We start from the raw sequence: 27,461 nt of genomic DNA, 5'->3' as shown, positions 1-27,461 counted from the left end.
GGCGAATAGCGTTGTAACCTGCACGCTACTAGACAAGTGACCAGGCGTAGTGACTGTTCGTCTCCAAACAGTTCGCCGATGTCTCCTGCGACAATGAACAGTGTTCTATTTCGGGCGTTAGTGGGTGAACGTTGTGAGAAAGTCGCAAAGTCGTTCGACTGATTCTAGAATCCTGTGCCCTAAGTGAGCGCTGACACGAGCGAACTACACAGTCGCCCCACGCGGAAGCAGAATTATACATCTTTCACATCCTCTTACCCTCAACTGCCAATAGAGATGAGTAGGCTGCAGTCCCGGCCTCGTTCACGACGTCGCACGTGTAGTTCCCCATGTCTTCCGCGGTGACCGAGTCGATCGTGAGCACCCCAACGTTCTCGTTTACCGTCTGCACGTGCTTGCGAGAATCGCCGACGACCCTGTGGTCTCCGTGCTTCCATTCGATGCGAAAGGGCCCTGTGCCGTGTGAAACTACGCAGGTCACGGTGGCCTTCTGTCCTAGCGCGATGTTCTTGGAGAACGAGAAGGGCATAATTTCTGGTCGGCCTGTGGGGGAAGCAAGGAGTCAGTGGATATTCGTCTCGTATGAGATGTTATTTGCTGTTCCCCGAAGGGATGCTTACCCGCCATGCCCAGTCCGCACGCAAACAGGGCCTGTACGAAGCACGTCACGAGGGAAACGTGTTTCATCTTTGTGTCAGCGCTTGCGAGGAAGCGCTCCAGACTGCTCGGTACACTGAACGACGTCGAATGCTGATTCGCTAGTAGGCGATGGATGCGCCGTGGCGCAGAGAGCTCGTGCACCCGTTGAGTTGACGGACAGCTAGCGCCCCCTCGGTGCCGATGAAGGAACGAGATGGAATTGAGCGTTCAAGCTTCCCGCCACCAGTTATGCCTTCTTGAAGCTTCCGCATGGCGCAGTTTCTCTTGGGCCTGGTTCGACAATGATTGTTTTTAGCAATATTTTACGTTGGTAATGAAGGTGTGGAAATCGTAACAGTCGAGGTACCAGAACGGCGAAGCACGGTACCCCTGAGTACCCGTCGCCGCCATGACGGCTTCGTGGTCGACATATTCTGAGTTTTGTTTACAGGTGCAGCACTGGTACTGCACTTACTTTTATCGTGTGTGACGCCAGACGGAAAGTGTCAAAAAAGCCAGGTAGGGGCGTTTTTTTTTGTGTCTTTTTGTCTTCCTTTCATCGTTCTGGCTGCCGTGCAAGGCGACGTTGGTGAATCGCTCCTCTTAAGGCGCCAAATAGGCGAGTGCGAGAGCTTCTGCGTAAGTCGAGCAGTTTCATACGATTGCCGAAGATTTGCCTTCCACTTGTCTCTTCGTTTTTGAGCGCCATACAGAATGTATAGCGAAAGACGGGACTAGAACGGGCAGGCCATTGGCCAGATGGAGAAACGAAATAAGAAAAACTAGATGCAAAGAATGGACTCGGGCAGCTAGGACATAAGCGGATCGAGGTCAGTGGGAGAGGCCTTCGTCCTGCAGTGGACCTAAATAGGCTGTTGTCGTTGATGATAATGATGATGATGATGATAGAGTGTGTTACTTCCCTCACATTGCACGCAAGTGCGAAGGCGAAAGTTTCATTTGGTGCGTCAGAGGTCCCAAAGTATAGGCCTATTGACGGATTGTTGAAACTCACACATTTGAAAGAACACAAGTTTACACCGATGCTTCATCGCCCACAATGCAGCAAAATTCCACCGAAAATGCTGCGGTTGTGCCGAACGTCACAGTGAAGATTGTGTGTTCTTTAACTATGTTGCTCTGAAAAGCTCCGTTTCTGGCGATTATAGTCCGTCACTCGTGTAGGCTCTGTGCAAAAATACGCTCCACTATTTATAATATTAGGCACGCCTTTATTCGAATGAAATATAACGGTATGTGGTCAATTATTCTTTTCGGGGTTTTGGTTACAGATGCAAGCTGGCGCTCTTTCTTATCGTGTGGAATAGAGGGTGGGTGCATGATTCCACCATCACAGTGTGCAGGGATGCACGTTCTATGTTTGTGCAAGTCGCATGATTTACCCGCCACGGTGGCTCAGTGGCTGAGGCGTTGCGCTGCTGAGCACGAGGTCACGGGTTCGATTCCCGGCCGCGGCGGCCGCTTTTCTGATGCAGGCGAAAAGCAAAAACGCCCGTGTGCACGAGGTTTCGGCGCATGTTAAAGATCCCCAGGTGGTCAACATTAATCCGGAGCCCTCCACTACGGCGCGCCTCATCGCCTGCGTTGCGTCGGCGCGTGAAACCCTACAATTAATCAATCAAGTTAGATGATTTAGCTAGCCAACAGACAGCAAAAAATAATTGCGCTTAGTCGACGTATCCCTGTTTTCAACACACGAATTCGACTTCACGCGGATTTCTCGGCTTACCTTTAACCACAAGCGCCCCCGTGTAGCTGTCTTCAGCAGCGGCATTGGCAACTGTGCAGGTGTAGTTGCCGACGTCTTCGGGTCCGACCTCTTCGATGGTTAAAGCCACGATAGTATCAGTTATCGCCTTGACGTACTTGGTTGCGGACGTTTGCAGTTTCCGACCGTCTTGTGTCCAGTGAAACGTGAACGGTCCGTCGCCGCCGACAACCGCGCAGTTTGCGACGGCCTTTTGGCCGGGGAGGACGTTTCGGGAAAAAGAAAAGGGCTGGACTTCCGGAGGACCTAGACGAAACGGTACCATGACTGTTAGCTCACGCTTTTGAGGCTATGCGATTCTTTATATGCTAGTGCAAATATGCGACGGAAATATTCGGAAGTCGCTTACCATACGCACGAACGAAGGTGACGAGTAGGATGAAACGGAGGCTTCGTATCATGACTTCAGCCGGCGCTGCTTTTCTACTTTTTTATAAAAAATTCCGAATAATTTCCGTAATCAAGAACGAAAGTGAAGCCGGTGGAAACTGGCGTCCAGCTGTCAGGGTTGCAGACGATCACTGTGCTAGGAGGCGGTTCAGGGAGATTGTGAGCCGAATTTCCTGCGAGCACGGACACTGAGCGCCACCTATCTCACTAAAAGCATACTTGGGGTGGTCGCAAGCGTTGGAGCAGGCACGCGTATTCCACGAAGGCGGGTTATTCCGAACAGCCGCTAGTTTGGTGATGCGCAAAGCTTTTTGCGGACGTGGTGAATTTTTATAATCAATTTCAAGGCGTTAGTGACACTAATTGAGCAATTGTACCGGAATATAGCGATACCTACAAAAATATTCGGAAAGAAATGTTCATAGCCATACAATACGGTAAAAAACCATCACTAAATTAAAATAGTGTACGTGGATGTGAACATTAATGTGCGTTTTTTCTGGTCGACAATCTGGCAAGCAAAGTATGCCGTGACTTGGACCCTGCACAGATACTAAGCGTTGATGCATTCTCGTCAAATAGAGAGGATTACGGCGTTTACAGCGGTAAGGTGGGAATGTTTGGGGAGCGCTACTTTAGGGTTCATTACTATTAAAACATCGACTATTAGAATTGGAAGTCCACTCTTGTATTCGGTCCCTGTAATTGTCATAACACATTTCGTTTCACGTTTTGCCGATTTACCGCGCGACACCTGCAAAACGACGGTCCTCTAGACCGATTATCTCCCAACGCCCCGCAAAATATACATAATTCATTTGTAAGGATTCTTTTGACGCCAATTGGCCTGTGCAGCACTTGCGTCATAAAAATGGGTAACTAGATGAGTATCCCCAATTCGTTGGGTCATTTTGTCAGAGCTACCCGCCGCGGTGGCTCAGTGGCTAAGGCGTTGCGCTGCTGAGCACAAGGACACGGGTTCGACTCCCGGCCGCGGCAGCCGCTTTTCCGATGGAGGCGAAAACCAAAAACGCCCGTGTGTACCAGATTTCGGCGCACGTTAAAGATCCCCAGGTGGTCAAAAATAATTCGGAGCCCCCTACTACAGCGCGCCTCGTCGTCTGCGTTGCGCCGGTGCGTGAAATCCTACAATCACCATAATTTTGTCCGAGCTCACCTTCGACCGTGAAAGTTGCTGACGCGGTGTGACTTCCGAAGTTGTTCGTTGCAGTGCAGCTGTAGTTCCCCACGTCTTCGGCTGTGACACTACGTATGGTCAGTGTGTTAATGTTGTCCAAGAGGACCTTGGCGAACTTTCGATCGCTGTTGGGTACAACTTTTCCGTCCTGCGTCCAGGTGACTCGAAGAGGCTTGGTACCTCGAGTGACGACGCAGGTAACACTCGCTTCATCGCCAAGGTTCACGTTCTCGGGGAAGCTGAAGGGCTGTATGCGAGGTAGGTCTGCGTGCGAACCGGGAAGTTCACTGCCAAAGGGCACAGTGGGCTCAATTGTCAACGGCTCTTATTTTGGAAGATGCTGAATTCACCTGCCAGAGCTCCGAGCCCCGCGCTGCCGTAGGCGACGATAATTCCCGCGTACATTGCCAGCACGCACTTCCGAACGATGCACATCTCTCGCTGCATGACTTCGAAAGGCGACTAAATGACCTGCTTCGCCGTCCGAATCCGGCGTAAGCACCGCGGGTTTCGGTGCTTTTCCTTGCGCTCCTCTGACGGGGTTCGGACCAGATGCGGGAACCTAGCGCCACCAAGCGGGGGCGGAACACACTATAGTGCATGAGCAGCGTTAATACTGCGCACGGCTCGACGAAACTTCCTCGAAATATCAGTTTTTCACAGCTTCCTTTAACTTCACCAGATTATTAGAGCTATTGTTATTTTATTATATTTCCCAGTCCCCATAGCGTTTCCCATTTATCGTAGACGCCAAACTTCGCCAAACTTGACATGCCGTATTTCTTCTCTGTAAATAAACATGCATGTTACCACCATCACCACCAACTTCAAAGCAAGGCGAAATTCCCCCTGGCGTTATGCGATAGTTAAAACACAACAAATTACTTTCGCTGCGGTGCAGGCCGTATTGTCAGGGAAATTTCTTTTTAATGCTATTGTAAAACTGACGCCCGATAACATTGGGAAAAATTCATCCGCAAAGACGAAACGACCTCAGCCATGGTATCATAATTAACTCCAGGCACAAAATACGACTGTAAAGTGATTTTTCTGTGACTTGAATAATCGTCGTATTGGTTATTGACGTTTCTTTTTCGTTTGGCACTAATAAATGCAATAGATGGCATGGTTGTTGGACGTAAGCTTGTCTATGGCTAAGGATCGTCTGTGATTAACCCTGGTATTCTAAATCCTTCCTCCTGTCCAGCCTCCAGTCGAGGAGATCCTTGAAAGCCATTTTCTCATTAAATAATCATTGCGGGGTCCTCCACTCAGCCACACCAAGGGAGCACATTCCATGAGTGGAGGACCGACCCAGAATATGGCCGTAAGTCACCGGAAGTCTTTGTTCCCAAAACCACAACAACATGGCGGGCACAGTAGTTAGATCGATCGCAACTTTCGATAATGAAAAGTTATAGGCGATCACAAAACGGGTTGTGTCATGAGGATCAGTAATGGGGTGGCGCGCCTGCGCTCACATGTACTGGATCATTCAAATGCAATAAAGTCCTTTACCGGGCGCCGCACCGGATCCATTTTGCACGTTTCGCGCAACTCTGGAGCTCCACGTGTAAGTTCCTGACGGTGTCCTTTGTGTTCTGCGCTTGTAATCCGCCTCAGTATGTCTTGGTTTGGGTACGCGTGTTCGGGCAAGCCGCAATAAGGGATGTAGCGGGATTTTCAAACACGCGGAATGTCTTCGGCCGCAGTACGGCATCGAACTGTTTGAGGTGGCACGGTCCTTTTCACTAAGTTAAAAAAGTACGAAGTAGCTTCATTACCCCACTAAAATAGGAACCATATCCGTTTGAAAACGTGATGCTCTAGCTTCTCGTTTGTAGCGCTGTACCACGGTACTTTCGACTAAGCTAAAAAGGATACGAAGGAGCTTCATCACCCCAAATAAAATAGGAACCCTATCCATTTGAAAACGGTGTGATGTGATTTAGCGCCTCGTTTGTAGCGCTCACCTTCGACAAGAAGGGGCGCCGTGAAGGTGTCTTGGCCGGCGCTGTTGGAGACGACGCAAGTGTAGTTGCCGAGGTCTTCGGCCGACAGCTTCTCAATGAACATGGTGGAAACTCTCTCGGCGAGTTTCTTCGAGTAGCGCGAGGAAGTGTCGACAATGGCGCGACCGTTGTGCCACCACTGGAAGTCTAGGGGACCAGCACCGCTTTGGGCCACGCAAGTGACGATGGTCTTCTGTCCCAGGGCGACGTTCTTGGGGAATGAGTATGGCATGATGACTGGCGTGTCTACGGTACCTGAACCAGAACGAACAGAGCTAATTGTCGTTTCAACATTCATAGAAAAGCTGGAGAGGTGGAAATTTTGCTCGGGTGGCTTACCTGAATGAATCATGCCGAGTAGAGTGAAGTGTAATAAGATCGCGAACAGCATTTTTCTACAACTTGCTTTAAGTGAGAAGAACAGGCCTACGGAACAGCGCGGAGTGCTGCGTCGCTGTAAATGCAGCGAGCGACCAGGCTTCTGGCGTGCGTACTGAAGGAATTGCAGAAAAAAAATGCTGGACTGATTCGAAGGGTGGACAAGTGGCGCCGCGCAGCGGGTGAGACTGAAACTGCAACATAGCCGTGGAAAATGGTGTCCGCGTGCGGAGAGCGGTGGCGCTGTAAAATTTCTAATGCCAAAACTGAAATTTGCGGGGGGGGGGGGGGGGGGGGGGGGTGAGGTTTGTGAGGCGTTTTTCGCCACACACAACTTTTTTGCACCTTTATCGCCTTAAAAAAGGTGTAGTATAGGTAGAATAAGGGTGTTGAGAAGTCATTACGCCCTTAGGTTCCAACACCCTAATTTGTTGCTAGCTTTACACCCTTTTTGTATACAAAAAGAGTGTTGACCGACTGCAACACCCTCGGTTTTCTATAGTGTTGGAAGGTCGTGAAATGATGTTCAGCTGCAAACGAAACAGCCGAGCTGGGGGTCGACCTAGCTTCTTTCGCTTTTGCTAAGTTTTGCTACGCTTTGCTAGAATTTGCTCAGGTTTGTTAGGTTTTGCGACGTTCTTGCAACGCTGGGCGAAGCGCTGAGGGGTGAGGCCAAGTTTAGCCGGATTTTACGGGGCCATTCCGGTCGGTCCCCCACACTGACAGCGGATCCCATGGGGAAACAAGCGAGGTCGGCCCCCAGCTCCACTGTTTCTCAGTCATTGCACCACTAGTGCAATCTAGTGCACCACTAGTGCAAGCTGTTTGCGCCACCAGTGCAAGCTAGTGCACCACTAGTGCAAGGTATTTGCACCACTAGTGCAAGCTAGTGCACCACTAGTGCAAGCTTAACAGCAGAGCTGTTTAAGCTTTTAGTTCCGCCGTCGAGCGTTACGAGGATAAAATAGAAAAAATTGCGAGTGCACGTGAGCGTGCGCCTCGTGAGCAGCGTCGGCAAGGCTTGCGCCACCTGAGGAGCTCGCAAAAATGCCCTGAAAAAACACCGAGCGCACGTGAGTGTGCGCCTCGTGAGGAGCGCAGGGCGTCGGCCAGCTCTACCTTCGAGGACACTATGCCCAGCGTTCGTGGCGTGATCTCTCGCGTGCTCTTCTACTCGCCAGTTCACGTGCGTTCGCGCCTGAAGTGGGGAGCGCAGACGGCGGGATCGCAGAGCCGGTCTCCGCGGGCTCAAGCGCGTGCTAACGCGGTTCACTTTGGGAGAGATGTGAAAGGCTGCAGACAAAGCGATCCGGGCCTGCCAGTCAAAGAGAACTTTCAGCGGCAAGTTTCGGGAATCCATTTGAGGTGCAACAGCCGGGTCCCCGACGAAGGGAGGAGCCGCCAGCTCTGCTGTTTCTCCAGCCCTGCACCACTAGTGCAAGCTGCGCCTTCTTTTAGCGTTTTAGTAGGCCAAAAAAAGACTATTACTTTTAAAATGGTATAGTAAGGGGTGCGCATATGCATATGCCCCTTGTGCTCACATTCGAGCAGGCGCGAAAGCCGGCTTCACCGTTGTAATACTGTACCTGCGGTGGTGCACCCTTTACATGCGGCGCAGTTCTTTTTTAGATGCAGAGCATCTGATTCACTCGCCTTGTCCCTCCGGCGTCGTCGTCGTTGTCGTCGTCGTCGTCGTCGGCGTTGTCCACCCCTCCCCCATTCTCCTCACCGCGCCAGCTGCGCTCTCCGCTGCTCCACCCCCTCTCCTCTCCGATAGCGAACACTCTCTCGCGAGAGGCATTGGATCGGATTCAATTGGATTGGATTGGCTTGGCTTGGATTGGATTTGGATTGGATTGGATTGAAGTGGATTGTGTTGGATTGTGTTGCGTCATAGCCGCGGCAGACGCACTGGGGCCGGCGCATGTGCAGTACTCTCTCTTCCGCGCTTTCCTCTCCTTCGGGCGCGCTGCGCATATAACCGGTGTGCCGTTCTCCGGCGAAGCAACATCCACGCTTGGCTCAAACACCTAGAGTCCACGCCGCTTTACAAGTACGCCAACGTCGTCATCGACTGGGACCGGCTTACGCAGTCCCCTCAACGTTATGCGCGCTATAAAACGCGGTCCCTTCGCCGCTCCGCCTATGCGTCGCATCTACACAGGGGTTCCCGCGAGGGGAGGTGGGAGTTTTTTTTCTTTCTTTCTTGGTGTTCTCTTGCTGACGCCGTTGGACCAAGCTCAAGTTTGCAGAGCTCCGCTGTTAATAAGGTATGCCGATTCATATTGTTCCAAGCACCGGTGGATTAGGTGTTTGGTACTTCACAAAATTTCATGACATATTGAACGTAACAACTACAGCACTTTTGCGAAGTTTTCGCAAATCCGCATGTGCTGACATTAAAATGCATAACTGCGAATTTAGCGCTAAATTATTTGATTTTTGTGAAAAGCCGACACTGACTCTATCTGAGGAGTTTCCTTTGTTGGCTATGAAAGGAAGAGTGGTTGTAGTTGTAAGGTAACAAAGTATATATTCGCTTTCCCAGTGCATCCTGTTGGTTCTTTTGCTCAATTCATGCGTTGTCAAAGTGTGACTTGTGCGTGTTGAATGTGTCCATATATCGCGCTGCGCACTAAGCCGATTCACATAGTCACCCGCAGGTGCGCTGCCCACACCCTTATTTCAGGTTGTTCACAAGCACACCCTTTTTGCACCCTCACACCCTTTTTTACTCAAAACACCTTCTAAAGGTGTGCGCCGTGGGACAAAAGTTTTACAGCCACCTGAGGAGCGATAGTTCGGCGGCATTGAAAAATTATTTACACCGTTTAGAGTGTAAAATCACTGTCTATAACTCAAACCCTTACACCCTAGCAAAAAAAAAAAGACAAAGAAAACAATCCTCAAAGGTGTTTTGTCGCTTATAACACCCTTACACCTTGGCAAAAACACGAATACACCCTTTTAAAGGGCGCTTTATCGTTACTTAAACCCTTGCGAAGGGTGTTTTTCTTTGTTTTTTGATAGCGTGTAAAGGTGTTAGTTATAGACAATAAGCGTGTAAATTATTTTACAGTGTGCGTACGGTGCTGAGTTCATACGGCATTGAAGGTGCACGTGACGTCACGTGAGTGGAACAGTACTCTTCAACCGCACAGAACGCTGATACTGGAGAAGCAGTTCTCACACAAAAAGCGAGTGAACTGCCTCCCACCTTCTCATTCTGCTTGAATCGCGCTTGTGAGGGCAATGGATCCTATAGCGTCGACACCCACGAAACGTGGCCATGGAAGTGAGCACCGGAATAAGAGGCACGCGAAAGCAAAAATGCTGTTGGGGTGCAAAGAGGCAAGAGAACGTAGAACTGCGTAAAAGCGAGGCTGTTTTATCGTACGTTTCAAGCTGAGCGTGCGTTTCCTACTTTCGTATGCCGCACCGGCAGTCTTGTTTGACGGGGAAAGTGTGTAGCCTTTCGATCCCTATCCTATCTGTTCTTGTCGGATCGACAGTGTTCTCGATCCAATTCGACTTTTCCGGAAACGAGAGCACTCTAGATAAATGCCTGGAGCAAACGCCGCGGAATTCCGTTCGCCGAGGATCGTCAGTGCACGTCTGCCTTGTTAAATGGCTCTTCGACGTTTATGTATTTTTGTAGCGTGAGCTACACTGGCCGAGGTTGAGCAGTTTCGCGTGGCTCCTGGAGAGCCGTGCTGCGCATGCGCGAGGAGCAGTGACGTCACACGACGCACAGAACGTTGTTCGCTGCCCGGCGTCTCTCACACACCCCACGCGCCCAGCGTTTTCGGCGACCTCCGTTCCGCACGTGGCGGCCCGGTCCGCTTGATGATATCATGCGAGGGGTGGCCGGGTGTGCAACCGATGGCTCGTGCATCGCAGCAACACCGACGTGCGCCTGTAGAACCAGGTTAGCTCTGGGGCGATCGGTGACGCTGCGCCGGAGCCGCTTGATAAATATACATGTGTCACATAATGCGTATACCGTGTGTGTCATTGAAGCAGCAGTAAGCATGATAACCAAGGTAATCCTTGACAACCAGGAAAGCTAAGAATAACCAGCTGAACCTTAGCTCACGCTACGTATATCCTGGCATAGCCGAGCTAAGCCACTGCTAATTTTTTAATTTGTAGTCCAGCGCAAGTTCTCTCCGACATAATTTATTTCTTAAAGAACCCTGCGTCATCCTGGGCTACATTACAGTATAATACGTAAGCATAATTACGTGTCCATGGGAATTTTCCGTCCCATGCGGCATGTAAGGCTTTCGCCTTGGTAGTTTCCTAAAATTAAATCTACTGGGCGAAAGCTGGCATTTGTTGGTGGATACAGACAGATATCTACCAACTGTAGTGTTACGGACCACTGTCAGAACACGTTAATCAGAGTCTTACCCCTTATGGAACGATGTTGTTTTCGACACCGCCTGACATGTTTCTCACCTTCAGTGGTCAACTCCGCAGTGTAGCTGTCCTTGCCAGCGGCGCTGTTGACGGTGCAGGTGTAATTTCCGATGTCCACCGTTTGCACGCGTTCAATGGTGAGCGTCGCTATATTATCCGCTATTATCTTGACGTACTTGGTGGTGGCGCTGCCGTCGACAACTTTCCCGTCGTGCTTCCAAAGGAACTCGAAAGGTCCAGTGCCGCTGTACGCCATGCAGGCAACACTTGCTTTCAGGCCCAAGTGAAGGTTTGGTGGGAACGAAAATGGCTGAATCTGGGGGGAATCTGCCATTACAGATTCGTGTAAGTTTTCGGCCGCCTTTAGTACATGCGACCGACTTCAAAGAGTGACTCACCGTATGGCGATCCTTGAACAGCCAAATAGCCTACAGCTTGTAGGAATGCAATTACGGTAATTGTAGCCATTACTTCACTCACGTATGCGTAGACCGCATAATAGGGTGGTGGAAGAGGTCGGCGCGACCTAGCTGTCTGACAGCTCCTCCGTTAAGCGAGGGCCTCGGCAAAGCTGGAGTTCATTAGAAGATGGTAGACTCGTTGCGCCACAACGTGGCAAGGAAGCGAACTACTCGGGTTTCGACGTGGCGCCGGTTTTAGATGCAGAGCATCTGATTCACTCGCCTTGTCCCTCCGGCGTCGTCGTCGTCGTCGGCGTTGTCCGCCCCTCCCCCATTCTCCTCGCCGCGCCAGCTGCGCTCTCCGCCGCTCACCCCCTCTCCTCTCTGATAGCGAACACTCTCTCGAGGGGCATTAGATTGGATTCGATTGTATTGGCTTGGATTGGCTTGGCTTAGATTGGATTGGATTGGATTTGGATCGTATTGGATTAAAGTGGATTGTGTTGGATTGTGTTGCGTCATAGCCGCGGCACGTTGCGTCATAGCCGCGGCAGACGCGCTGGGGCCGGCGCATGTGCAGTACTCTCTCTTCCTCGGTTTCCTCTCCTTCGGGCTCGCTGCGTGTGCCGTTCTCCGGCGAAGCAACATCCACGCTTGGCTCAAACACCTAGAGTCCACGCCGCTTTACAAGTACGCCAACGTCGTCATCGACTGGGGCCGCCTTACGCAGTCCCCTCAACGTTATGCGCGCTATAAAACGCAGTCCCTTCGCCGCTCCGCCTATGCGTCGCATCTACACAGGGGTTCCCGCGAGGGGAGGTGGGAGTTTTTTGTTTGACATGATTTTTTTTTGTCGGTCAGGGCATGCTTTCCACATTCAACAATAGAGTTTCCCATTGTAGCTAGTCAGAAATTCTGTGCTTTCAACCTCACATTTTAGGTGCTATTTGCTTCTATTTACAACTCTAGCCTTTGTAGTGTGGTACGCATGCTAGAGAATTATGCAGTGGCGGTGGCATCTCGGTACACAAGCCAATTGGGCGCAAGTTGCATACATATTTGTAATTGCAGACGGGCGAAACGAATGGCACTCTAAAATCGATGGTGAAGGTATTTCTGTTATGGCTGTTCAAGGGGCTGAGGTTGTTGGCTCTCACAAGTCGCTTTGTTTTGGAACTCTAAAATGGATATTAATTGCAGTCCAAAAGGACAAAACGGGAGCGACGAAAATTTTCTGCTTTAAAAGCAGCATTTGCACATACACAACGGCTGGAACAAGCAACTTGTTCTAGTTGCATGTTTTTTCGGGACCTTTTGTTGTGGCATTCGATGAGGTCCGCGTATTGCCCAGCGTGATGTTGAGAGCGAAAATCTCAGAAACCACGTAATCTGAAATCTGGCAGATGTTCCCAATTTGCGGCGCAGGATGTTCCACAGTTGAATTACGGACAAGCCTTTTCAACTGCGTAATATATTTACGTAAAGGTGTAAAGCGCTGTTTTCTGAACGAAAATCGCGTCCACGACGCGCCGCAGCTTAAACAACAGATACTACGTGTAAAGAGACAACAATACGGAAAGGAATCCGGGTCCTCTTTTCGTAGCTTGGTCCCATCTTTCACGAAATTGTAACTACTTTTCGTGCTCTGTGTTTCGTAATTTGTACAAACTCGCCGAATTCGGCCCCTTAAACCAAAACCAGGTGCAAGGTAAGAGCAAAAAAGTAAAAAAGAGTTCCAGCATACGTTTATATATATATATATATATATATATATATATATATATATATATATATATATATATATATATACATATATATATTGTATATAAGACCCTAGAGAAGGCAAACGTTGCAGGGGGCGGCAGAAGGTTAGGTGGGCAGATGAGATCAAAAAGTTTGCGGGGATAAATTGGTCGCAGTTCGCACAGGACCGGGATAAATGGAGATCCATGGGAGAAGCCTTTGCTGCAGTGGGCGTAGATGGGCTGGTGGTGATGATGATGATGATGATGACGATGATATAAGACCAACCTGTGACGCAACCGAGACCACTTTTGGATATTTATAGACGGATTGACGATAAAACATTCGGAGTAAATAACCGCTAGGAAAATGCGATGCACAAGTTTCATGCAGTTTAAACCTTTAATTGGTAGCTCCCAGTTTCTCCTTGACGTCACACTGCCATATATACTGAAATCTAGTTCAACCCAATTCCGTCCAAGCAAATCACGCGCTCGTCCCTCATCATCCAGCGCACCCTAGCATCCACAGCGTCCAAAGCAACGAACGACGCGCAGTGGTCACATTCAACGCCTCGCACACAGAAAAAACGGTGGTGCAGCCGTTAGGGTGCTGCGTGCTTCCTTGGTGATAAGGCTCGTGGTTCGAAACCGATCAGGGGAAGCAAATACTGTTTAACACGAAAGTGTTTTATTTCGGGATACACCAAGATTTCACTGGCGTCATTTCCGTCACGAAAATGACGCCAGTACAACGAAGCAAGCGGCCTCTAAAGGGTGCACCTCTGCACGCAGGGTGTTCTTGCGGAGAAGCAACCTTTAGTACTAAAGAGTACGTTATACTTAGGGTTGTTCGTTTTCGGGTTGTATATTTTAACACGAAAGTGTCTTATGCCGCGATACACGAAGATTTCACTGACGTCATATCCGTTCCGGAAATGACGCCATCACACCTTTGCCGAAGCCACCCGCCAGCAGGACGTCGCTCGCCAAGCACACCCACAAGACAGCCGCCGGAACGCATACGTCCCTATTTAGAGCGCCACACAGGGAGCTTTTCCCGCTTGTTCATAGGTGGCGCTGGCTGCTTCTCGATTGCCGAGAACGCCACACGCACGCAGACACAGACGGACACAGATCGCCCGGCAAGTAGCTGAGCACGTTTGACTTTATAACGTGAATCGCACTGCGAAACATAACAAATATACCGCGAGTAGGCATCGGAAAGAGGTTCAAGCGTATTTGTTGACCTTGACCCTTCTCAATGTCCAACATATTACTAATAACGTGGCGTTATAAACAGTGTCAAAACTTGCATGTCTGAAAGCTCAACGACCCGGAAGGTCCCACGTCACGAGAGATTCCTGTTTTCAAGACGTCAAATGTTCTTGCTGACGTGTTAAGGTAACTTCATAAGTCTATTTTAACACCGAAGTTTTTCTTGGTCGAGGCTTTGATGGGACGAGGCGTGGTAACGCGGGCGCAGCGATGTGTAAAGGGCATAGCCTAGCGAGAGGAAGAGCGAGCGCCAAGCACACGTGCAGCAACTTAAGAGAATTCTTGAACGAGACGTTTATATAGGCAAAGCATTTAAAACTGCCAAATCTGGTGGCAATGTTTAAACTTGTCAACGTTGCTGAGCCAAAAGCAAACATGCATATTTGAGCAACGCATCACTACATAAGTAATGTTTGCCTTTTTCTTTCAATTAAAAATGCATGGCTACTTGGTGTTTGCGATAACAAATAAAAAAAAACACGCCTTGCAAAAAATGTTTTGGCCTCAACATACAAAAAGCGCTCGCGGCGCCCCTCGTGGCAGTCTTCCAAGTGTAAAAGTAAGAAAAGGTTCCAGTAGATGGCGCGAGCAGTCGAACGCGGCAAAACTGAAATCGAGCGTACGGAAATCGATCTTCTGGCTTTGAGAGGGTTTATGAAGCTCAGCATGGAGGAAAGAAAAGGTTAGGAGAGGCCGTGACGTCACATTTGTGAAGCCGAGTCCCGCCATGACTTGAGCCCACGGAGCCCAGCACTCTATCCCATCATCCTTTGCTGTCTCCGGTTTGATTTGACTAACATGGCGTCGCCCTGCCCTCCCGCTTCGAAGCGAAAACAGCTTCGTCGCTAATTCCTCGGTGCGATGTGATGTTCTAAGCTGTTGATTTCGCCTTCAATTTGCCCATTCTAACCCTCACCCAAAGTTTCAATCGAAAAACGGCCTTCGTTTTTGAGATAGAAGGACGATTTTTCAGCTCTTAAGCCTGGCAAAGTAGCGTTTGTCGTCGTCATAGCAACAGGCTCGCGGGATGGCGCAACGACGGCAGAGTTTTCAAACTGGCCTAATCTAAAAACGTTTGTCGTAGTGACTGCGCTGGTTTGCAAGCGAAGCCAGGCAGCGAAATGCCAAGCGCCTTAAAAATTTGTCCGTTCTATTTGCCCAAATTTGGCCGCCGCAGTTATAAACAAGTAAGCAACATTGTCCATGGGCTCAAGAAAAATGACGTAACTTCCTCCACACTTTTCGCAATGCATTGGGATGCCAGGGGCCTCTCCTGAGTATTCTTTCCTCCATGAAGCTCAGCCTTGCGATTAGGGAGCGCCAGGCGGCTTCGCTGTTAACATCAGCGCTCGCGACTTTAATTCACCGAAGCGGCGCTAATTTTTTTAACTGATAAGTTCGAGCAGGAGTTGGTTGAGCGGTATAAAATTTGCGCCGACATTTTTTGGTGCTGAACTAGAACGTGAGGCACTCTTAGTCATTACTCGCATAAGCGAGGAACACTAGCCAGGAGAACCAGAGAAAGTGCTCAATCCAATGCGCCTCACTTACTTTCAACTGACAGCGCCGCGGTATGGCTTCCTGTTCCAAAGTCGTTGGAGACGACGCAGGTGTAGTTGCCAAGGTCTTCCGCTTCCAGTCTTTCGATGGTCATGACTAATATGTTGTCCGTAGCCGTTTTGATGGCCGTTCGTTTGTCGCTACCAAGAGTCATCCCGTCGCGAAACCAAGTGAAGTGGAAGGGAGCCTGCCCGCTGGACACAACGCACGTCACCGACGATCTCTTCTCCATCATCTTCCCCATTCCTTTCCCCATCTTGGAGAATGCGAACGGCATTACTTCTGGTTCGCCTATAAGCCAATAAAGAGCGCGATATGGAGAGACTGTGTCTGTTACAGTAGTTAAAGCTGAAGAGCGTAGTCTAGCATACCGTTGTCCTGGCACATCACGAAGAGCAACAGCTCAAGGAAAGACGCAGTCACGATGAGAGCGAAACGGCACATCGCGATGGCCGGCAACGACATTAGCTGTGGGAAGGGGACTAGAAAAGCTGGGAGAAAAATGGTTGCGGCTTATCTCAACTAACCTTCGATATGCAAAGCGAAAGCCTTGTCTAGTATGGTTAAGCCTTGGTTTCGCTTGGTTAACCTTTGATGTAGCTGTACTGCCGACCACGACTCAAAGCCGTTCGGTTCCGTGAAACGCTCACAGAAGAAGGCCCGGCCTCGCTTTCATTCTGGGCGAACGCGACGCAAGATGAGTCACATAGCCCGAAACGACCTAGCGGCGCATGCGCGGGAGGCTGCGGGTTTAGTCGGCTGCCAATCTGCTGAGTGGCCGCTCCCGTCGCGGGCGCCGCCGCTACGCCAAAAGAACGACGTAAAACGGGGCCTTGTGAGCAGCGCCGACCGCGGACCCGGCGAAGCACGCGATGCGCTTCGTGGGGTGTGTCGCCGGGGTGCGTCTCCGGTCAAAAGGTTAACTTGTGCATCATCCGCGAAACCGCTGGACGAAAGTAGTAAATCGTTGCTTTAAAAACGGCGCAATGAAGCGGAGGAGCTCACCGATAACAGTGGAAAACTAGCGCCGCCCAACGGTGGCTCCTTCAACCGAGCGTTGGGTAGTTTGCGGCCACGTGTGAATTTGCAGGTCACGTGTCGATTAACAGGAGCGAAAGGGTAAAGGCAGTTTTAGAAATTTCGGGGCGCCTCAAACAACTTCATGTGTGTTAACTAATTTGTTCCATTCGTCTATGGCGGGGCTATGATGTATGTGCATCTACGGTGCACGTTCAACTCTAAACTTTGTACGCTTTCTTTATTTGTTTTTTTGAAACTGGTGTACAGATATGAGTGTCTCTTCCGGCGAGTTCAAGGGTCTGCTTAAATGTGTAGTAGTTTTGCCTTACGTACATCTTTACTTAACAGTTGGGCAGCTTCAAAGCAAACGCGAAAGCAAAGTATATGTTTTGAGGTGATTTGCACATCATGGCATTGAACCATGTTATTGCGCCAGAAGCTTGTGACAAGGGCTTAAAATAGGCCAATAAGGTTAAGTTTCTTTCTTATCTAGCTCAACTATTTTGATACGAAATTAAACCATTTTTTTGTGCGATGCGATTGAAACTGACCCTTTTCGAGGTATATATACCTCAAGATGACCCTGTTGGTAGCTGCCTGCCGTACGCTTTGTGAAAAATCTTCCTATAACTGTGTCGGTTCATGGGGCACATTAATGTTGGGTTTCCATCGTTTCGCATAAATCGATCAATTTAATTAGCGAGCGTACTATTCAAAGAAATATAATAGCATAGAGCGGGAGCCGTCCGCCATTACTTTCGCCTATAACTACAGTAGCCGATTAGTAAGGCTCACTGGTATCGCTTTTCCAACTAATTTTATCCTGGAATTCTACAGTAGACTCTCGATAAACGGAACTTCAAGGGACCGAAAAAATGAGTTCCGTTTAACAGGAGTTCCGTTTACTGAGATAGATGTGTGAAAGTACAAAAATATGTGCGTACACACCCTTAATATTGCATGGAACTCCAAGCACTAGAACGTGAATGTAGCTGATTTTTTTTTCAGACAGCAAGAAAACTACAAGAGGTTTAGGCACAGCATTTACAAAGTTGATTTGTCAACAATGAGTCGCTGCGCACTACAAAATGCATCAATTTTTTTGTTTGATTCCGTGCAACTGCATGTTCACAGCCGCCGAATTTAGAAGACGGCAACGCGGTAATGAAGCGCGAATAAGCACTACGATGGCACGAACAAGGCGGCAGCAGCTGAGCCCTGTAACCTCGGCGTCTTGAATCGAGACAGAACGACTGGAACAAGACCTGCGTTGTTGCATTTGTTGCGCTAACACGGCTGACCACTAACGAGACCAGGCTTACGAAGACACCGAGGCTAAAAAGACATGGAAGAAGAAGAAGAAAAACAAATAAAAGCGAAACAGCCGGAACCGTAAAAGGCTGAGTCTCATGCCAAGAGGTTTCACCTGAAGTTCCATTTCTGGTTCCGTTTACGCGATGAGGCGGAAATTTTAGCTCCGATTAACCAGAGTTCTTTTTTACGTTATTTGAATACAAAACCAACCAACTTACAGGCTACTGCTCCGTTTAAGCGATTTCCGCTTATCGAGATTTCACTGAATGAGCTTCGCAATCGAATTTCGATAGGACTCACCTTCCACAACCAGGAGCGCTGTGTAGCTGTCAGTTCCGAATGCGTTGGTTACGAAGCACGTGTAGTTTCCGACGTCCTCGGCGCCTACCTTCTCAATGATCACCGTCGCGAGGTCTTCGGATTTTGTCTTTGCGTACTTGGAAGCGCTGTTGACAATCGCTCTTCCATTTTGTTCCCAATGAAACCGGAATGGCGCCGTACCGCCTATAACGAGGCAGCCGACGCTTGCTCGCTGGCCCAGGGCACTGTTCTTGGAGAAGAAGAACGGCTGAATCTCCGGCGGCTTGGAGTCGACGTCTCTTGTCTGTCTGCCGCAACGCTGCTTCCGGGTGCTTTCCGAGGTCCCCGCTGATTGACCACAACTTTGGGTGAGAGTAACGGCTAGCACTTTGTGTATTTCCAGACATACTAGGAAGGTGATGAAGATAGTGATGCGCTTGGGGCTGCATAGTGCCATTACTTCCACGAACATCTCTTAGCTTCACCCGAAGGGCCCAGTCATTCGCGCGCGTACTGGTACGGAGAGGGCTGAGGGAGGGATTCAAGTGTTGTAGAACCGATATGGACAACTAGCGCCACACGGTGTCGAGTTTCAGAGTTATAGGCTGCAAATCCGCTCGTGTGGGCGGCATTCAGACGGTTTGAAGCGACATCAGTGTGCAGAACTCCTGCCAAGTATGCGATCTCAGTCAATTATGATTTAATTGTTCAAATGTAACTGCGATTTTATGATTCGGTGTGATGGGCATTTGCGGATAGTTTATCTAACAGGCAATCTACAAAATGTTACAGCTGTGAAGGGTTACAGCATGAACTAGTTTTCAAAAATGAACATTGCAGTTTTCGGACTCCTCGAATGTACAGGTCCGGAGGTGGCAGATGTGTCAGTTTACTCATGTATAAGAAGATCATTTGCCATACAGGGACAGACAACCGATTTTTGTGGAGTACATGTACTCTAGTCTAGCTCGTATGAAGGCCAGCGTTTCATATACTGGGGTAATCTCAAGGAATTCCTAAAAAAGACAGCAGAAACCATTTTAATTGCGCACTAAAATTTCTGAAGTCTGCATGGTGGCGACACGTAGTGTAAAAATGTGGCACCACGTTAAGTGTCCAAACGAGCCTTAATGACTGGCTTTATCCAAGTCGTTTCAATCACAGCGAAGAACGGCGTCTGCTCACCGCTCTACGAAACTTCCTTGAGACATCTGGCCTCCACGATTTCCTTTAGTTTCGTGTCCCTATTATAATACTTTTTCCCCAACTCCCATTACCTAATCCCTCTCCCCTAGACACCAAAATTCGCTGAAGCGTAATATGGCGTCCTTGTATCCCCTGTACATAAAATAAACGCGTGTTACCACCACCACCACCGTCGATTTCAACGCGTGATTCAAAAACCGTATGAAGCAATAGGAAAGGTTGCACACTATTGTAGTTCTAGCAGGGGACAAGTTTTCAAGTACCTCTTTTCATCTCACGTACGTGCAGTTAAAAGTGTTGCCGCAAGACGCAATCTCGTGGTTGCCAACATTCCTTCTGGCTGTACACACATGACTGGCAGATGTGTAAAAATTCCGATTTCAAGTGTTCTAGGGCGCTATCAGCAAAACCGTTTCGGGTTATGGTCTTTTAAGTGACGCCCTTTCATTTGCGATGGGGTAAATATACCCTACAAAAATCGGTTGTCTTTCCTTTTAACCTGAATGTGGCTCTTAAAGGAGCCATGAAGACAAAACATAAGTTGGGTTTATTAAAAAGACTGCTTAGTCCCGATAACAATGATACCAATATCATCGCAATCTTCGAACAAATAACGGAGATATTAACGAAAACGTGTGAAGCAGTCGCGACCCCCTAGCCAATTTCCCATAACTTTTCTATGACGTCACGGAACCTTGTCTGTGCGATTGGCGGCCGCCTAACTGACCTGTCGCGACGACACATGACTGGACGTCTGTAATGGGGCCTCTAGTTCCATCTGACCGCATCACTTGAATGCTAACGTGCAGTTAACGCACTGAAAATTATGTTTTATTGTTGGCCCGTATGACGTAATTCTTGCTCATAACACGTCACTGTGGCGCAAAATGTGAAAGTTTTTAAATAATTCTTGATTTCTTTCGTTAAAAACATATTTTGTTGCTGTAATGGAGCTAAGTGAGATACTGAATCCTAGTTCTTTCAAATTAAACGAAGTTGTATTTTATCTTCATGGCTCCTTTAACTTGGTTGGGAAGTTCCCGCTGCAAATTGAACCAGCGCACATATTCAAATTGTCAAGCTTCCCATTTTGACAGCTTCCTTTCGCGAATGCTATACTGTGTGTAAAGAATTTTCATTTTTCGGAGTCTCATTTCAAGAACTACGCCCGAAGATGGTAAAGGGGAGGACAAAGTACAGCGCTGACGAAGAAAGAACGCCAGCATTTTCATACCCGCCCTTCGTTGTTAACTGCTGTGCCAATTTTTGGGCCGACGCTTCAAAAAGTTGGCATGAACCCTCTGGCTCTTTTTTCGCCACCATATTTTAGAGTAGCCATGAAGACAAATTACAAGTTTGACTGATTAAAAACGCTGCTTTGTCCCGATAACAGTGGTACCAATTTTATAGCAAACTTCAAACAATAAGTGACACGTTAAAGGAGCCATGAAGAGAAAATACAACTTCGGTTAATTTGAAAGAACTAGGATTCAGTATCTCACTCAGCTCCATTACAGCCACAAAAGATGTTTTTTTAACGAAAAAAAAGCACGAAGTATTCAAAAACTTCCAAATTTTGCGCCACAGTGACGTGTTATGAGCAAGAATGACGTCGTACGGGCCAACAATACAACGTAGTTTTCAGTGCGTTAACTGCCCGTTAGCATTCAAGTGATGCGGTCAAATGGAACTAGAGGCCCCGTTACAGACGTCCAGTCATGTGTCGGCGCGACAGGTCAGTTAGGCGGCCGCCAATCGCGCAAACAAGGTTCCGTGACGTCATAGAAAAGTTTGCCTAGAGGGTCACCACGGCTTCACACGTTTTCTTTAATATCTCCGTTATTTGTTCGAAGATTGCGATGATATTGGTATCATTGTTATCGGGACTAAGCAGTCTTTCTAATAAACCCAACTTGTATTTTGTCTTCATGGCTCCTTTAAAGAAAACGTATAAAGCAGTGGCGACTCCCTACCAACTTCTGGCGACGCCTTTATGACATCACGAAATCTCGTTTGTGCGATTGGCGACCGCCGAACTAACCCATCGCTAGACGCATGACTGAACGATTGCAGCGGGGCCTCTAGTTCAGTGTAATCGCATCGCTTCAATGCTAATGTGCAAGTAACACACTGATAGATATGCTTTTTGTGACGTCACTGCTGCCTCTTGCGCGAGCGCGAAATTTGAAAGTTTCGCATTATTTCTTGTGTTCTTTCGGTTGAAATCTCGGTGCTGTAATATAGCTGAGTGCGTTACCAAAGGCTAGTTGCTTCAAACGGAGCAAATATTTATACTTTGTCTTATTCATGGCCCCTTAATGAAGGTATTTGAAGACTTCGGAATTCTCACCTTTCGTGGTTAGCGTGGCAGTCCAACTGTCCTGGCCAGCGGCGTTGCTCACCGTGCAGGTGTAGTGTCCAAGGTCTTCCGCAGTGACACGTTCGATGGTCATCGTGGCAATGTTGTCCAGCACTGTCCTCGCATACTTTGTAGCGGTATTTCTCACGCTCTGGCCGTCGTGGGCCCAAGCGAAGTGGTACGGCGTAGCGCCGCTGGAAACCACGCAGGTCACGCTCGTTTTTTGTCCGAGGCGCACTGTCGCCGGGAACGAGAAAGGCTGAATCTGCGGACCTTCTGCGGAGACCGTGCATGTTTAGAGGCCTGATGGAACATCAGTGGGCTAGAGGTGGGACTTAACTTACCGGCTGCAGTCCCGGATGTGCGCCGAAAAAGGAACGCCGTTGCCAGCGCTACGGTGACGTGTAAAAACGTAGCCCTTGTAGCCATCGTATGAGTGCTTACTGAGCCTTCGGAGGGGCGGAGGTTCCAACTGTGTCTGTGGTGTCGTATGCGGGGATGCCCTGGACAGCCGCTGTCTGAAGTGCAGTGGACACGTAGCGACACCCCGTGGCTTTAAGCGGAACATGCTTCCCAACACGCCGTTCATCTGGCGGTTGTTTTTCAAGTCACATCGTGAACTCTAAATTTAGAGGGGTTTCGAAGTGAGGTTTAGGCGTTACCTTATTACCGTAACAGAGTAAGTTCTAGAATACGTAGAACATTTTCTGTTTTATACGGCCGATTCTCACAGGTTTATCCCGAAAAAGGTCCGTTCTAATGTAGTTTCCTTCGCGCCATCCCGCCAAGTTTGGTGACGTCGGCTTACGTCGGCTTGATGACGTCCGTTTTTAGTTAGGACTCAACGGCAAGCAAAACCGCTTTAGCCTTACCGACGTCGCTGAACGCATGCCGGAGCTATACGCTTCCCGAGTTATACGCTTCGCTTCGTACAGAAATTTTAAGCCCTACGCATGTGTGGGCCACCGGATCACACTATATGGATTTCGGCGGTTTGATTTGTGTCCACGTACGATCCCGTAATTAAGATCGAGATCAGGCAGATTGGTTCAGTCGGTAATGAGGCAGAGTATTATATATATATATATATATATATATATATATATATATATATATATATATATATATATATATATATATATATGTGTGTGTGTGTGTGTGTGTGTGTGTTGCGAGTTTGTGATTTAATATGTAACAAGCTGTTCTCCCAGCCCACACCTGACCATACCTACACTTCCTGTGATCACGATGGGGACACCAGTTTAGTGCAGGCAATTTTTCTTGTTTCCAGTTGATTATCGCTACCGGACGTTAGTCAGAAAATGCGTTGGCTGCGCACAATCCATCATCAATGTATTTCTTTTTGCTCACGCGTCCGTATTCGTGCGAGAACATTTGCAGCACACATTTTCATGTATTCCTCGCTGATAACAACAAATTTCTGTTATTGTTTTGTGTACACTTGTGTTATTGTAACGTTTTCGCAACCATAGAACGCGCGCTCGATCACACCATCGGCCATTTCAACATCAGGTGACTGCATGCCGCGAAACAGTTAGTTTGACTGGTGTATGAAAAGGGGAAGCCTTTGCCGCGCTCACTCTCAGGGCGCTAATTTCCCGCGATTCCTTATTCACCTATGTCACATACCTTTCACGGTCAACGGCGCCGAGAAGCTGCTCTCGCCGGCCGAATTGGATGCGGTGCAAGTGTAGTTGCCGACGTCTTCAGAAGCCACCTTCTCTATGGTCAGCGTCGAAACGTGCTCGGCGAGAGCCCTGACGTACTTGGATGGTGACGAGCTGACGCGCCTTCCGTCTTGGTCCCAGTGCAAATCGAACGGTCCGTCACCGCCGACCACTGTGCAGGTGACGAGCGCCTTGTGTCCCAACGCCACGGTCTTGGCGAATGAGAAGGGACCCACCTCAGGCGGCGCTGAGAAACCAAGCGTGAGGAAGGCGGTCACATACGCGTCTCGATGTGGTTACGAAGAGACTGAGTAATGGAAGATGAACGCGTGAGAATATATCTCATTCCTCTTACTCGCGAACTTGAGGGCGGGCCTGATAAACACGCCTTGCTCCAGCTCTAATAAACCGCGCAACACGGCGTTTTCCGCACGCCGATCGCGCACCGTGCATGCCAACCGTGTTTTATGTCCTAACCGTCTCATCACTCGCTTTAGCAGCGGCATTGCCTGCCTGTCGCCCCGTTTCGTACCCACCAGTGTCGGCCTTTCATCGCCATTATTCCCATTAGATACGGTTTTGCTGCCTACTCGGCTCTGCATTCGCTGCATACGTTTTACAATGCGTACTAGTAATGACAAAGCACGTCGCAACGCCTTGCGACAGGCGCATCGGGCGGAGAAGGGAGCGAGCTATTCTTCGACTTGACGTCACCATAGTAACTAGGTAGGCAGTGGGGAGCCAATGCCGCCACCGGCTTGGTTCACGTGACCCCTCTCCGCATGCGCTCTGGCGCTCTCTGATCTTCTGCCGCTCTCTGGCCTCGGGTCGACAGCGTAAATTTTTGACGCTCATCGACTGCTTAAGGGAAAATATGCTTGAATATATAATGACGTTCTGCCTAGGAGCAATTCGTGACGGTTCTTTGGTTCCAGCGACTGAGCGTGTAACACGCCGGCTCATGTGTTATCGGAGGAATAGCTACAATGCATTGTTATTTCTGCAATGGCAGTGCAAACGCGAATCACCCAGCAAGCCTAAAGGAAGCTAATGCCTTTGAGTGGTTGTGTGTGTTTTAGTGAAGCTGCCTTTTCGTCAGTGTCTAATGTAGTACCTTGCGTAGTTGACAGGTCGTTAAAAAAAGCAGTTAAGTTTCAGATTGTGCTATTAGGCAGTTTTAGCATATCGTTACCGTGTTTGCGTTACCGTTTACCCTGTTACCGGAAGCCGCTGGCGACGGTGAGGCCTGTGCCGGTAAGTTACCGTTCGCGGTAACTCGCGCTGCGCAGTCGACTCCCGCAAACACGGTAAACGGTAACGTAAACACGGTAACGATATGCTAAAACTGCCTATTCTTGGATACCGCCTACGCGTTCCGATAGTATATAAATTTACATCTAAATCTGTGAATTTACACTGCTCCATGTGCGGTCAGTGTCCTGTTCCCCGCAGATAGAAAAATGAAGGAAGCTCAGATTAGGCAGTTTTAGCATATCGTTACCGTGTTTACGTTACCGTTTACCGTGTTTGCGGGAGTTAACTGCGCAGCGCCAGAGTTACCGCGAACGGTAACTTACCGGCACAGGCTTCACCGTCGCCAGCGGCTTCCGGTATAACACGGTAAACGGTAACGCAAGCACAGTAACGATATGCTAAAACTGCATATTAACGCGTAAGACTTCAAGGTAGCGAAGCTGTACGAAACCTTCACGACCATCACGAAAGTTTAAGTACACCAGTGCCGCCTAATTGCACCCCCTTCGCCGCCGCAACGACGTTTACTCCATCATTGTTGCTATAAGTGTGAGCTTCTTTCATACTTCTGGAAGGGATAATCATGGACACCACCTTGGAGGGGCGTGCGATATGACGTGTCTTTCCCGTTCCGAGCAAGTGTTGCCACGATTGCGGCGAACTCTGGAGTTTTTTTTTTTTTTTTCAATCTTGGCCAATCTCCGTAAGTGGGCACGGTACGCTCAGCTTGAGAAACGTGCGTCCGGGACGCTGTCCGGTCGCCCCGAGGCCCGCACTCACGTGCGCGCGCTGGGCGATTTCTTGGTATTTTTAACAGGGGACACGAAAAATTACGATTTGCTAAACAGCTTCGCTGTTAAAAAAGATACACATTTTCGTTACGCAAGTGCAGGTGCACAGCCTCTATGTCACGCACGTCCATTGTGCCGGTCGGTGTGGTTCGGGCTGAGTGCTGTTACTGTGACATTAACTGCGATTGTTTTGTGATGTTTCTCGGCATCTGGATTTCGCTAAAGACGGTATACGGTGTTGCCACAAGGAACTGTCTCGGAATCTAGGTGGAAAGATATCACCGCAACGTGTTTTAAACACGAGGGTTATCTTAATTTTTTTTCCAATGTTATTTGTATGGGCGACACGCTCACCTCCCCTGTACAGCCCACTAAACATAAGTTGCGGCGCCTTTGTTGTCGAGCTACTGCTACGGTATTTCTAGCAGTGACCTGCTAGTGGCGGTGGATGCATTATATTTTGAAGACGTGCGTCATGCGTTTGCCAATAGTCTGTGCGATTGCGTCATTTCATACAGTAGTGGTCAAAACTTCCCACGCCTTCCGTCATAGGATATGCTGGGGATTTTTCACGCAACCTTCTCACAGGCCTTCGTAAGTTCTCCATATTCTGTAAGTAATCAATAAAAACAGATCAGCCAGCTTTGTGCAAGAATATTTCAGTTGCGCTGGAGATTTAAGCTCCTTTTGACCAAGAACGTACGCCGGCTTTTGCAAGATTGGCGGCAGAGTGCGTCCGCGTCACGGCACCCGGTCTTCCGCAGCGCATGCGTAGTAGAGGCTGGCATGCACTGGTGGCCGCCCCGGGACAGGTTTGCCAGCCTGGTAAACTCTTCATTTTTTGGTGACAAGCTTCTCGATTTGCGGCTATTCTGCAATGAAAGTTCTCTTTGTACCTTATCTTAGCACGTTACAAAAGTATGTACTCACAAATGCAGGGCGCTCCTCGGAGGGACAAGATAATCACCATAACAGTTGTCAGCGCTTCGGGGCAATTGTTTAACATGATCGACGGAACGCACACGATCCTCGTCGTGAAGGCTGTGTGGGCTGCGACGCAGGATCGACGAAACAACTACCGCTTCGCCCCCCCTCGCGATTCTCGACGCGCGGGACAAGCGGACACGCAGCGGCCCCCTGTGCGAATGTTAGTAACTACCCCACGCTAAAGAAAGGCCTGCGTATGGTAGGAGTCATCGCAGTTCGTATATAAAAAACGTAGTAAGCACGATTAGTAAGCAAGACTGTTGGTGCGGGTGGCCCTCACCATAATCATAAGCCCGAATTGGTTGTCAAAAGTAGTACGAGTGTTTCTCGAAATATCCCGACACCGTTTTGCACCCGTGAGGTGGATGCATTGTGTGTCCTATATTTCAATGCATAATAATATATGAGAGCTTTGCTGGAGGTTTCTTAGTACCTGACACGGCGTGACGTTCGTCGGGTGTTAGTTTTCATTCCGTTATAGAAGTCAATTACATGCGTTTTGCCATGTTTTTGCAACAGAGGTATCTAGAGTAGACTTAGGAAGTTGTAGCTCTGTTCAGCCGACATAGGATTGAGACATGCCATTCATACGCCACGAAAAATCCCGTAAAAAGCCGTCATGAGCGGGAGCTAAGCGCAGCCAATTAATTAGCCCTTCAATAGTAACTAATAAAATCACTGTTGCTTGTACGTAGCAGCCTGTCCAAATAAGAAGCCTCAGTGAAAGTTACAT

At 48.9% G+C, this 27,461-nt stretch overlaps 2 protein-coding genes across 2 annotated transcripts in view; both read right to left on the bottom strand.

Annotated features, from left to right (window-relative positions):
- Nucleotides 1-26,726, bottom strand: part of LOC144158761 (cell adhesion molecule Dscam1-like) — a 172,348-nt gene extending 145,622 nt beyond the window's left edge. The window contains exons 1-2 of the mRNA XM_077689884.1: nucleotides 26,672-26,726; nucleotides 23,659-23,943 (exon numbers count right to left, since the gene is read on the bottom strand). Coding sequence (XP_077546010.1) covers nucleotides 23,659-23,943; nucleotides 26,672-26,711 — 325 coding nt within the window. The 5' untranslated portion in view covers nucleotides 26,712-26,726. The remainder of the gene's footprint in view (nucleotides 1-23,658; nucleotides 23,944-26,671) is intronic.
- LOC144158053 (cell adhesion molecule Dscam2-like) lies at nucleotides 245-22,102 on the bottom strand. The gene is made up of 8 exons (XM_077688722.1): nucleotides 22,000-22,102; nucleotides 18,444-18,791; nucleotides 15,801-16,100; nucleotides 10,868-11,155; nucleotides 5,990-6,283; nucleotides 3,996-4,280; nucleotides 2,390-2,674; nucleotides 245-543 (listed from the first exon to the last, which is right to left on the bottom strand). Exons 1-8 carry the CDS (start codon nucleotides 22,100-22,102, stop codon nucleotides 245-247), a joined length of 2,202 nt encoding a protein of 733 aa, XP_077544848.1.
- Nucleotides 26,727-27,461: the final 735 nt, after the last annotated feature.

The sequence above is a fragment of the Haemaphysalis longicornis genome, unplaced genomic scaffold, assembly GCF_048455015.1.
Source record: "Haemaphysalis longicornis isolate Haplotype H1 unplaced genomic scaffold, Haemaphysalis longicornis Haplotype H1 scaffold_10, whole genome shotgun sequence".
Lineage (NCBI taxonomy): Eukaryota > Metazoa > Arthropoda > Arachnida > Ixodida > Ixodidae > Haemaphysalis > Haemaphysalis longicornis.
Note: the sequence above shows the minus strand (reverse complement) of the source record. Positions and strands in the feature narration are given on the sequence as shown.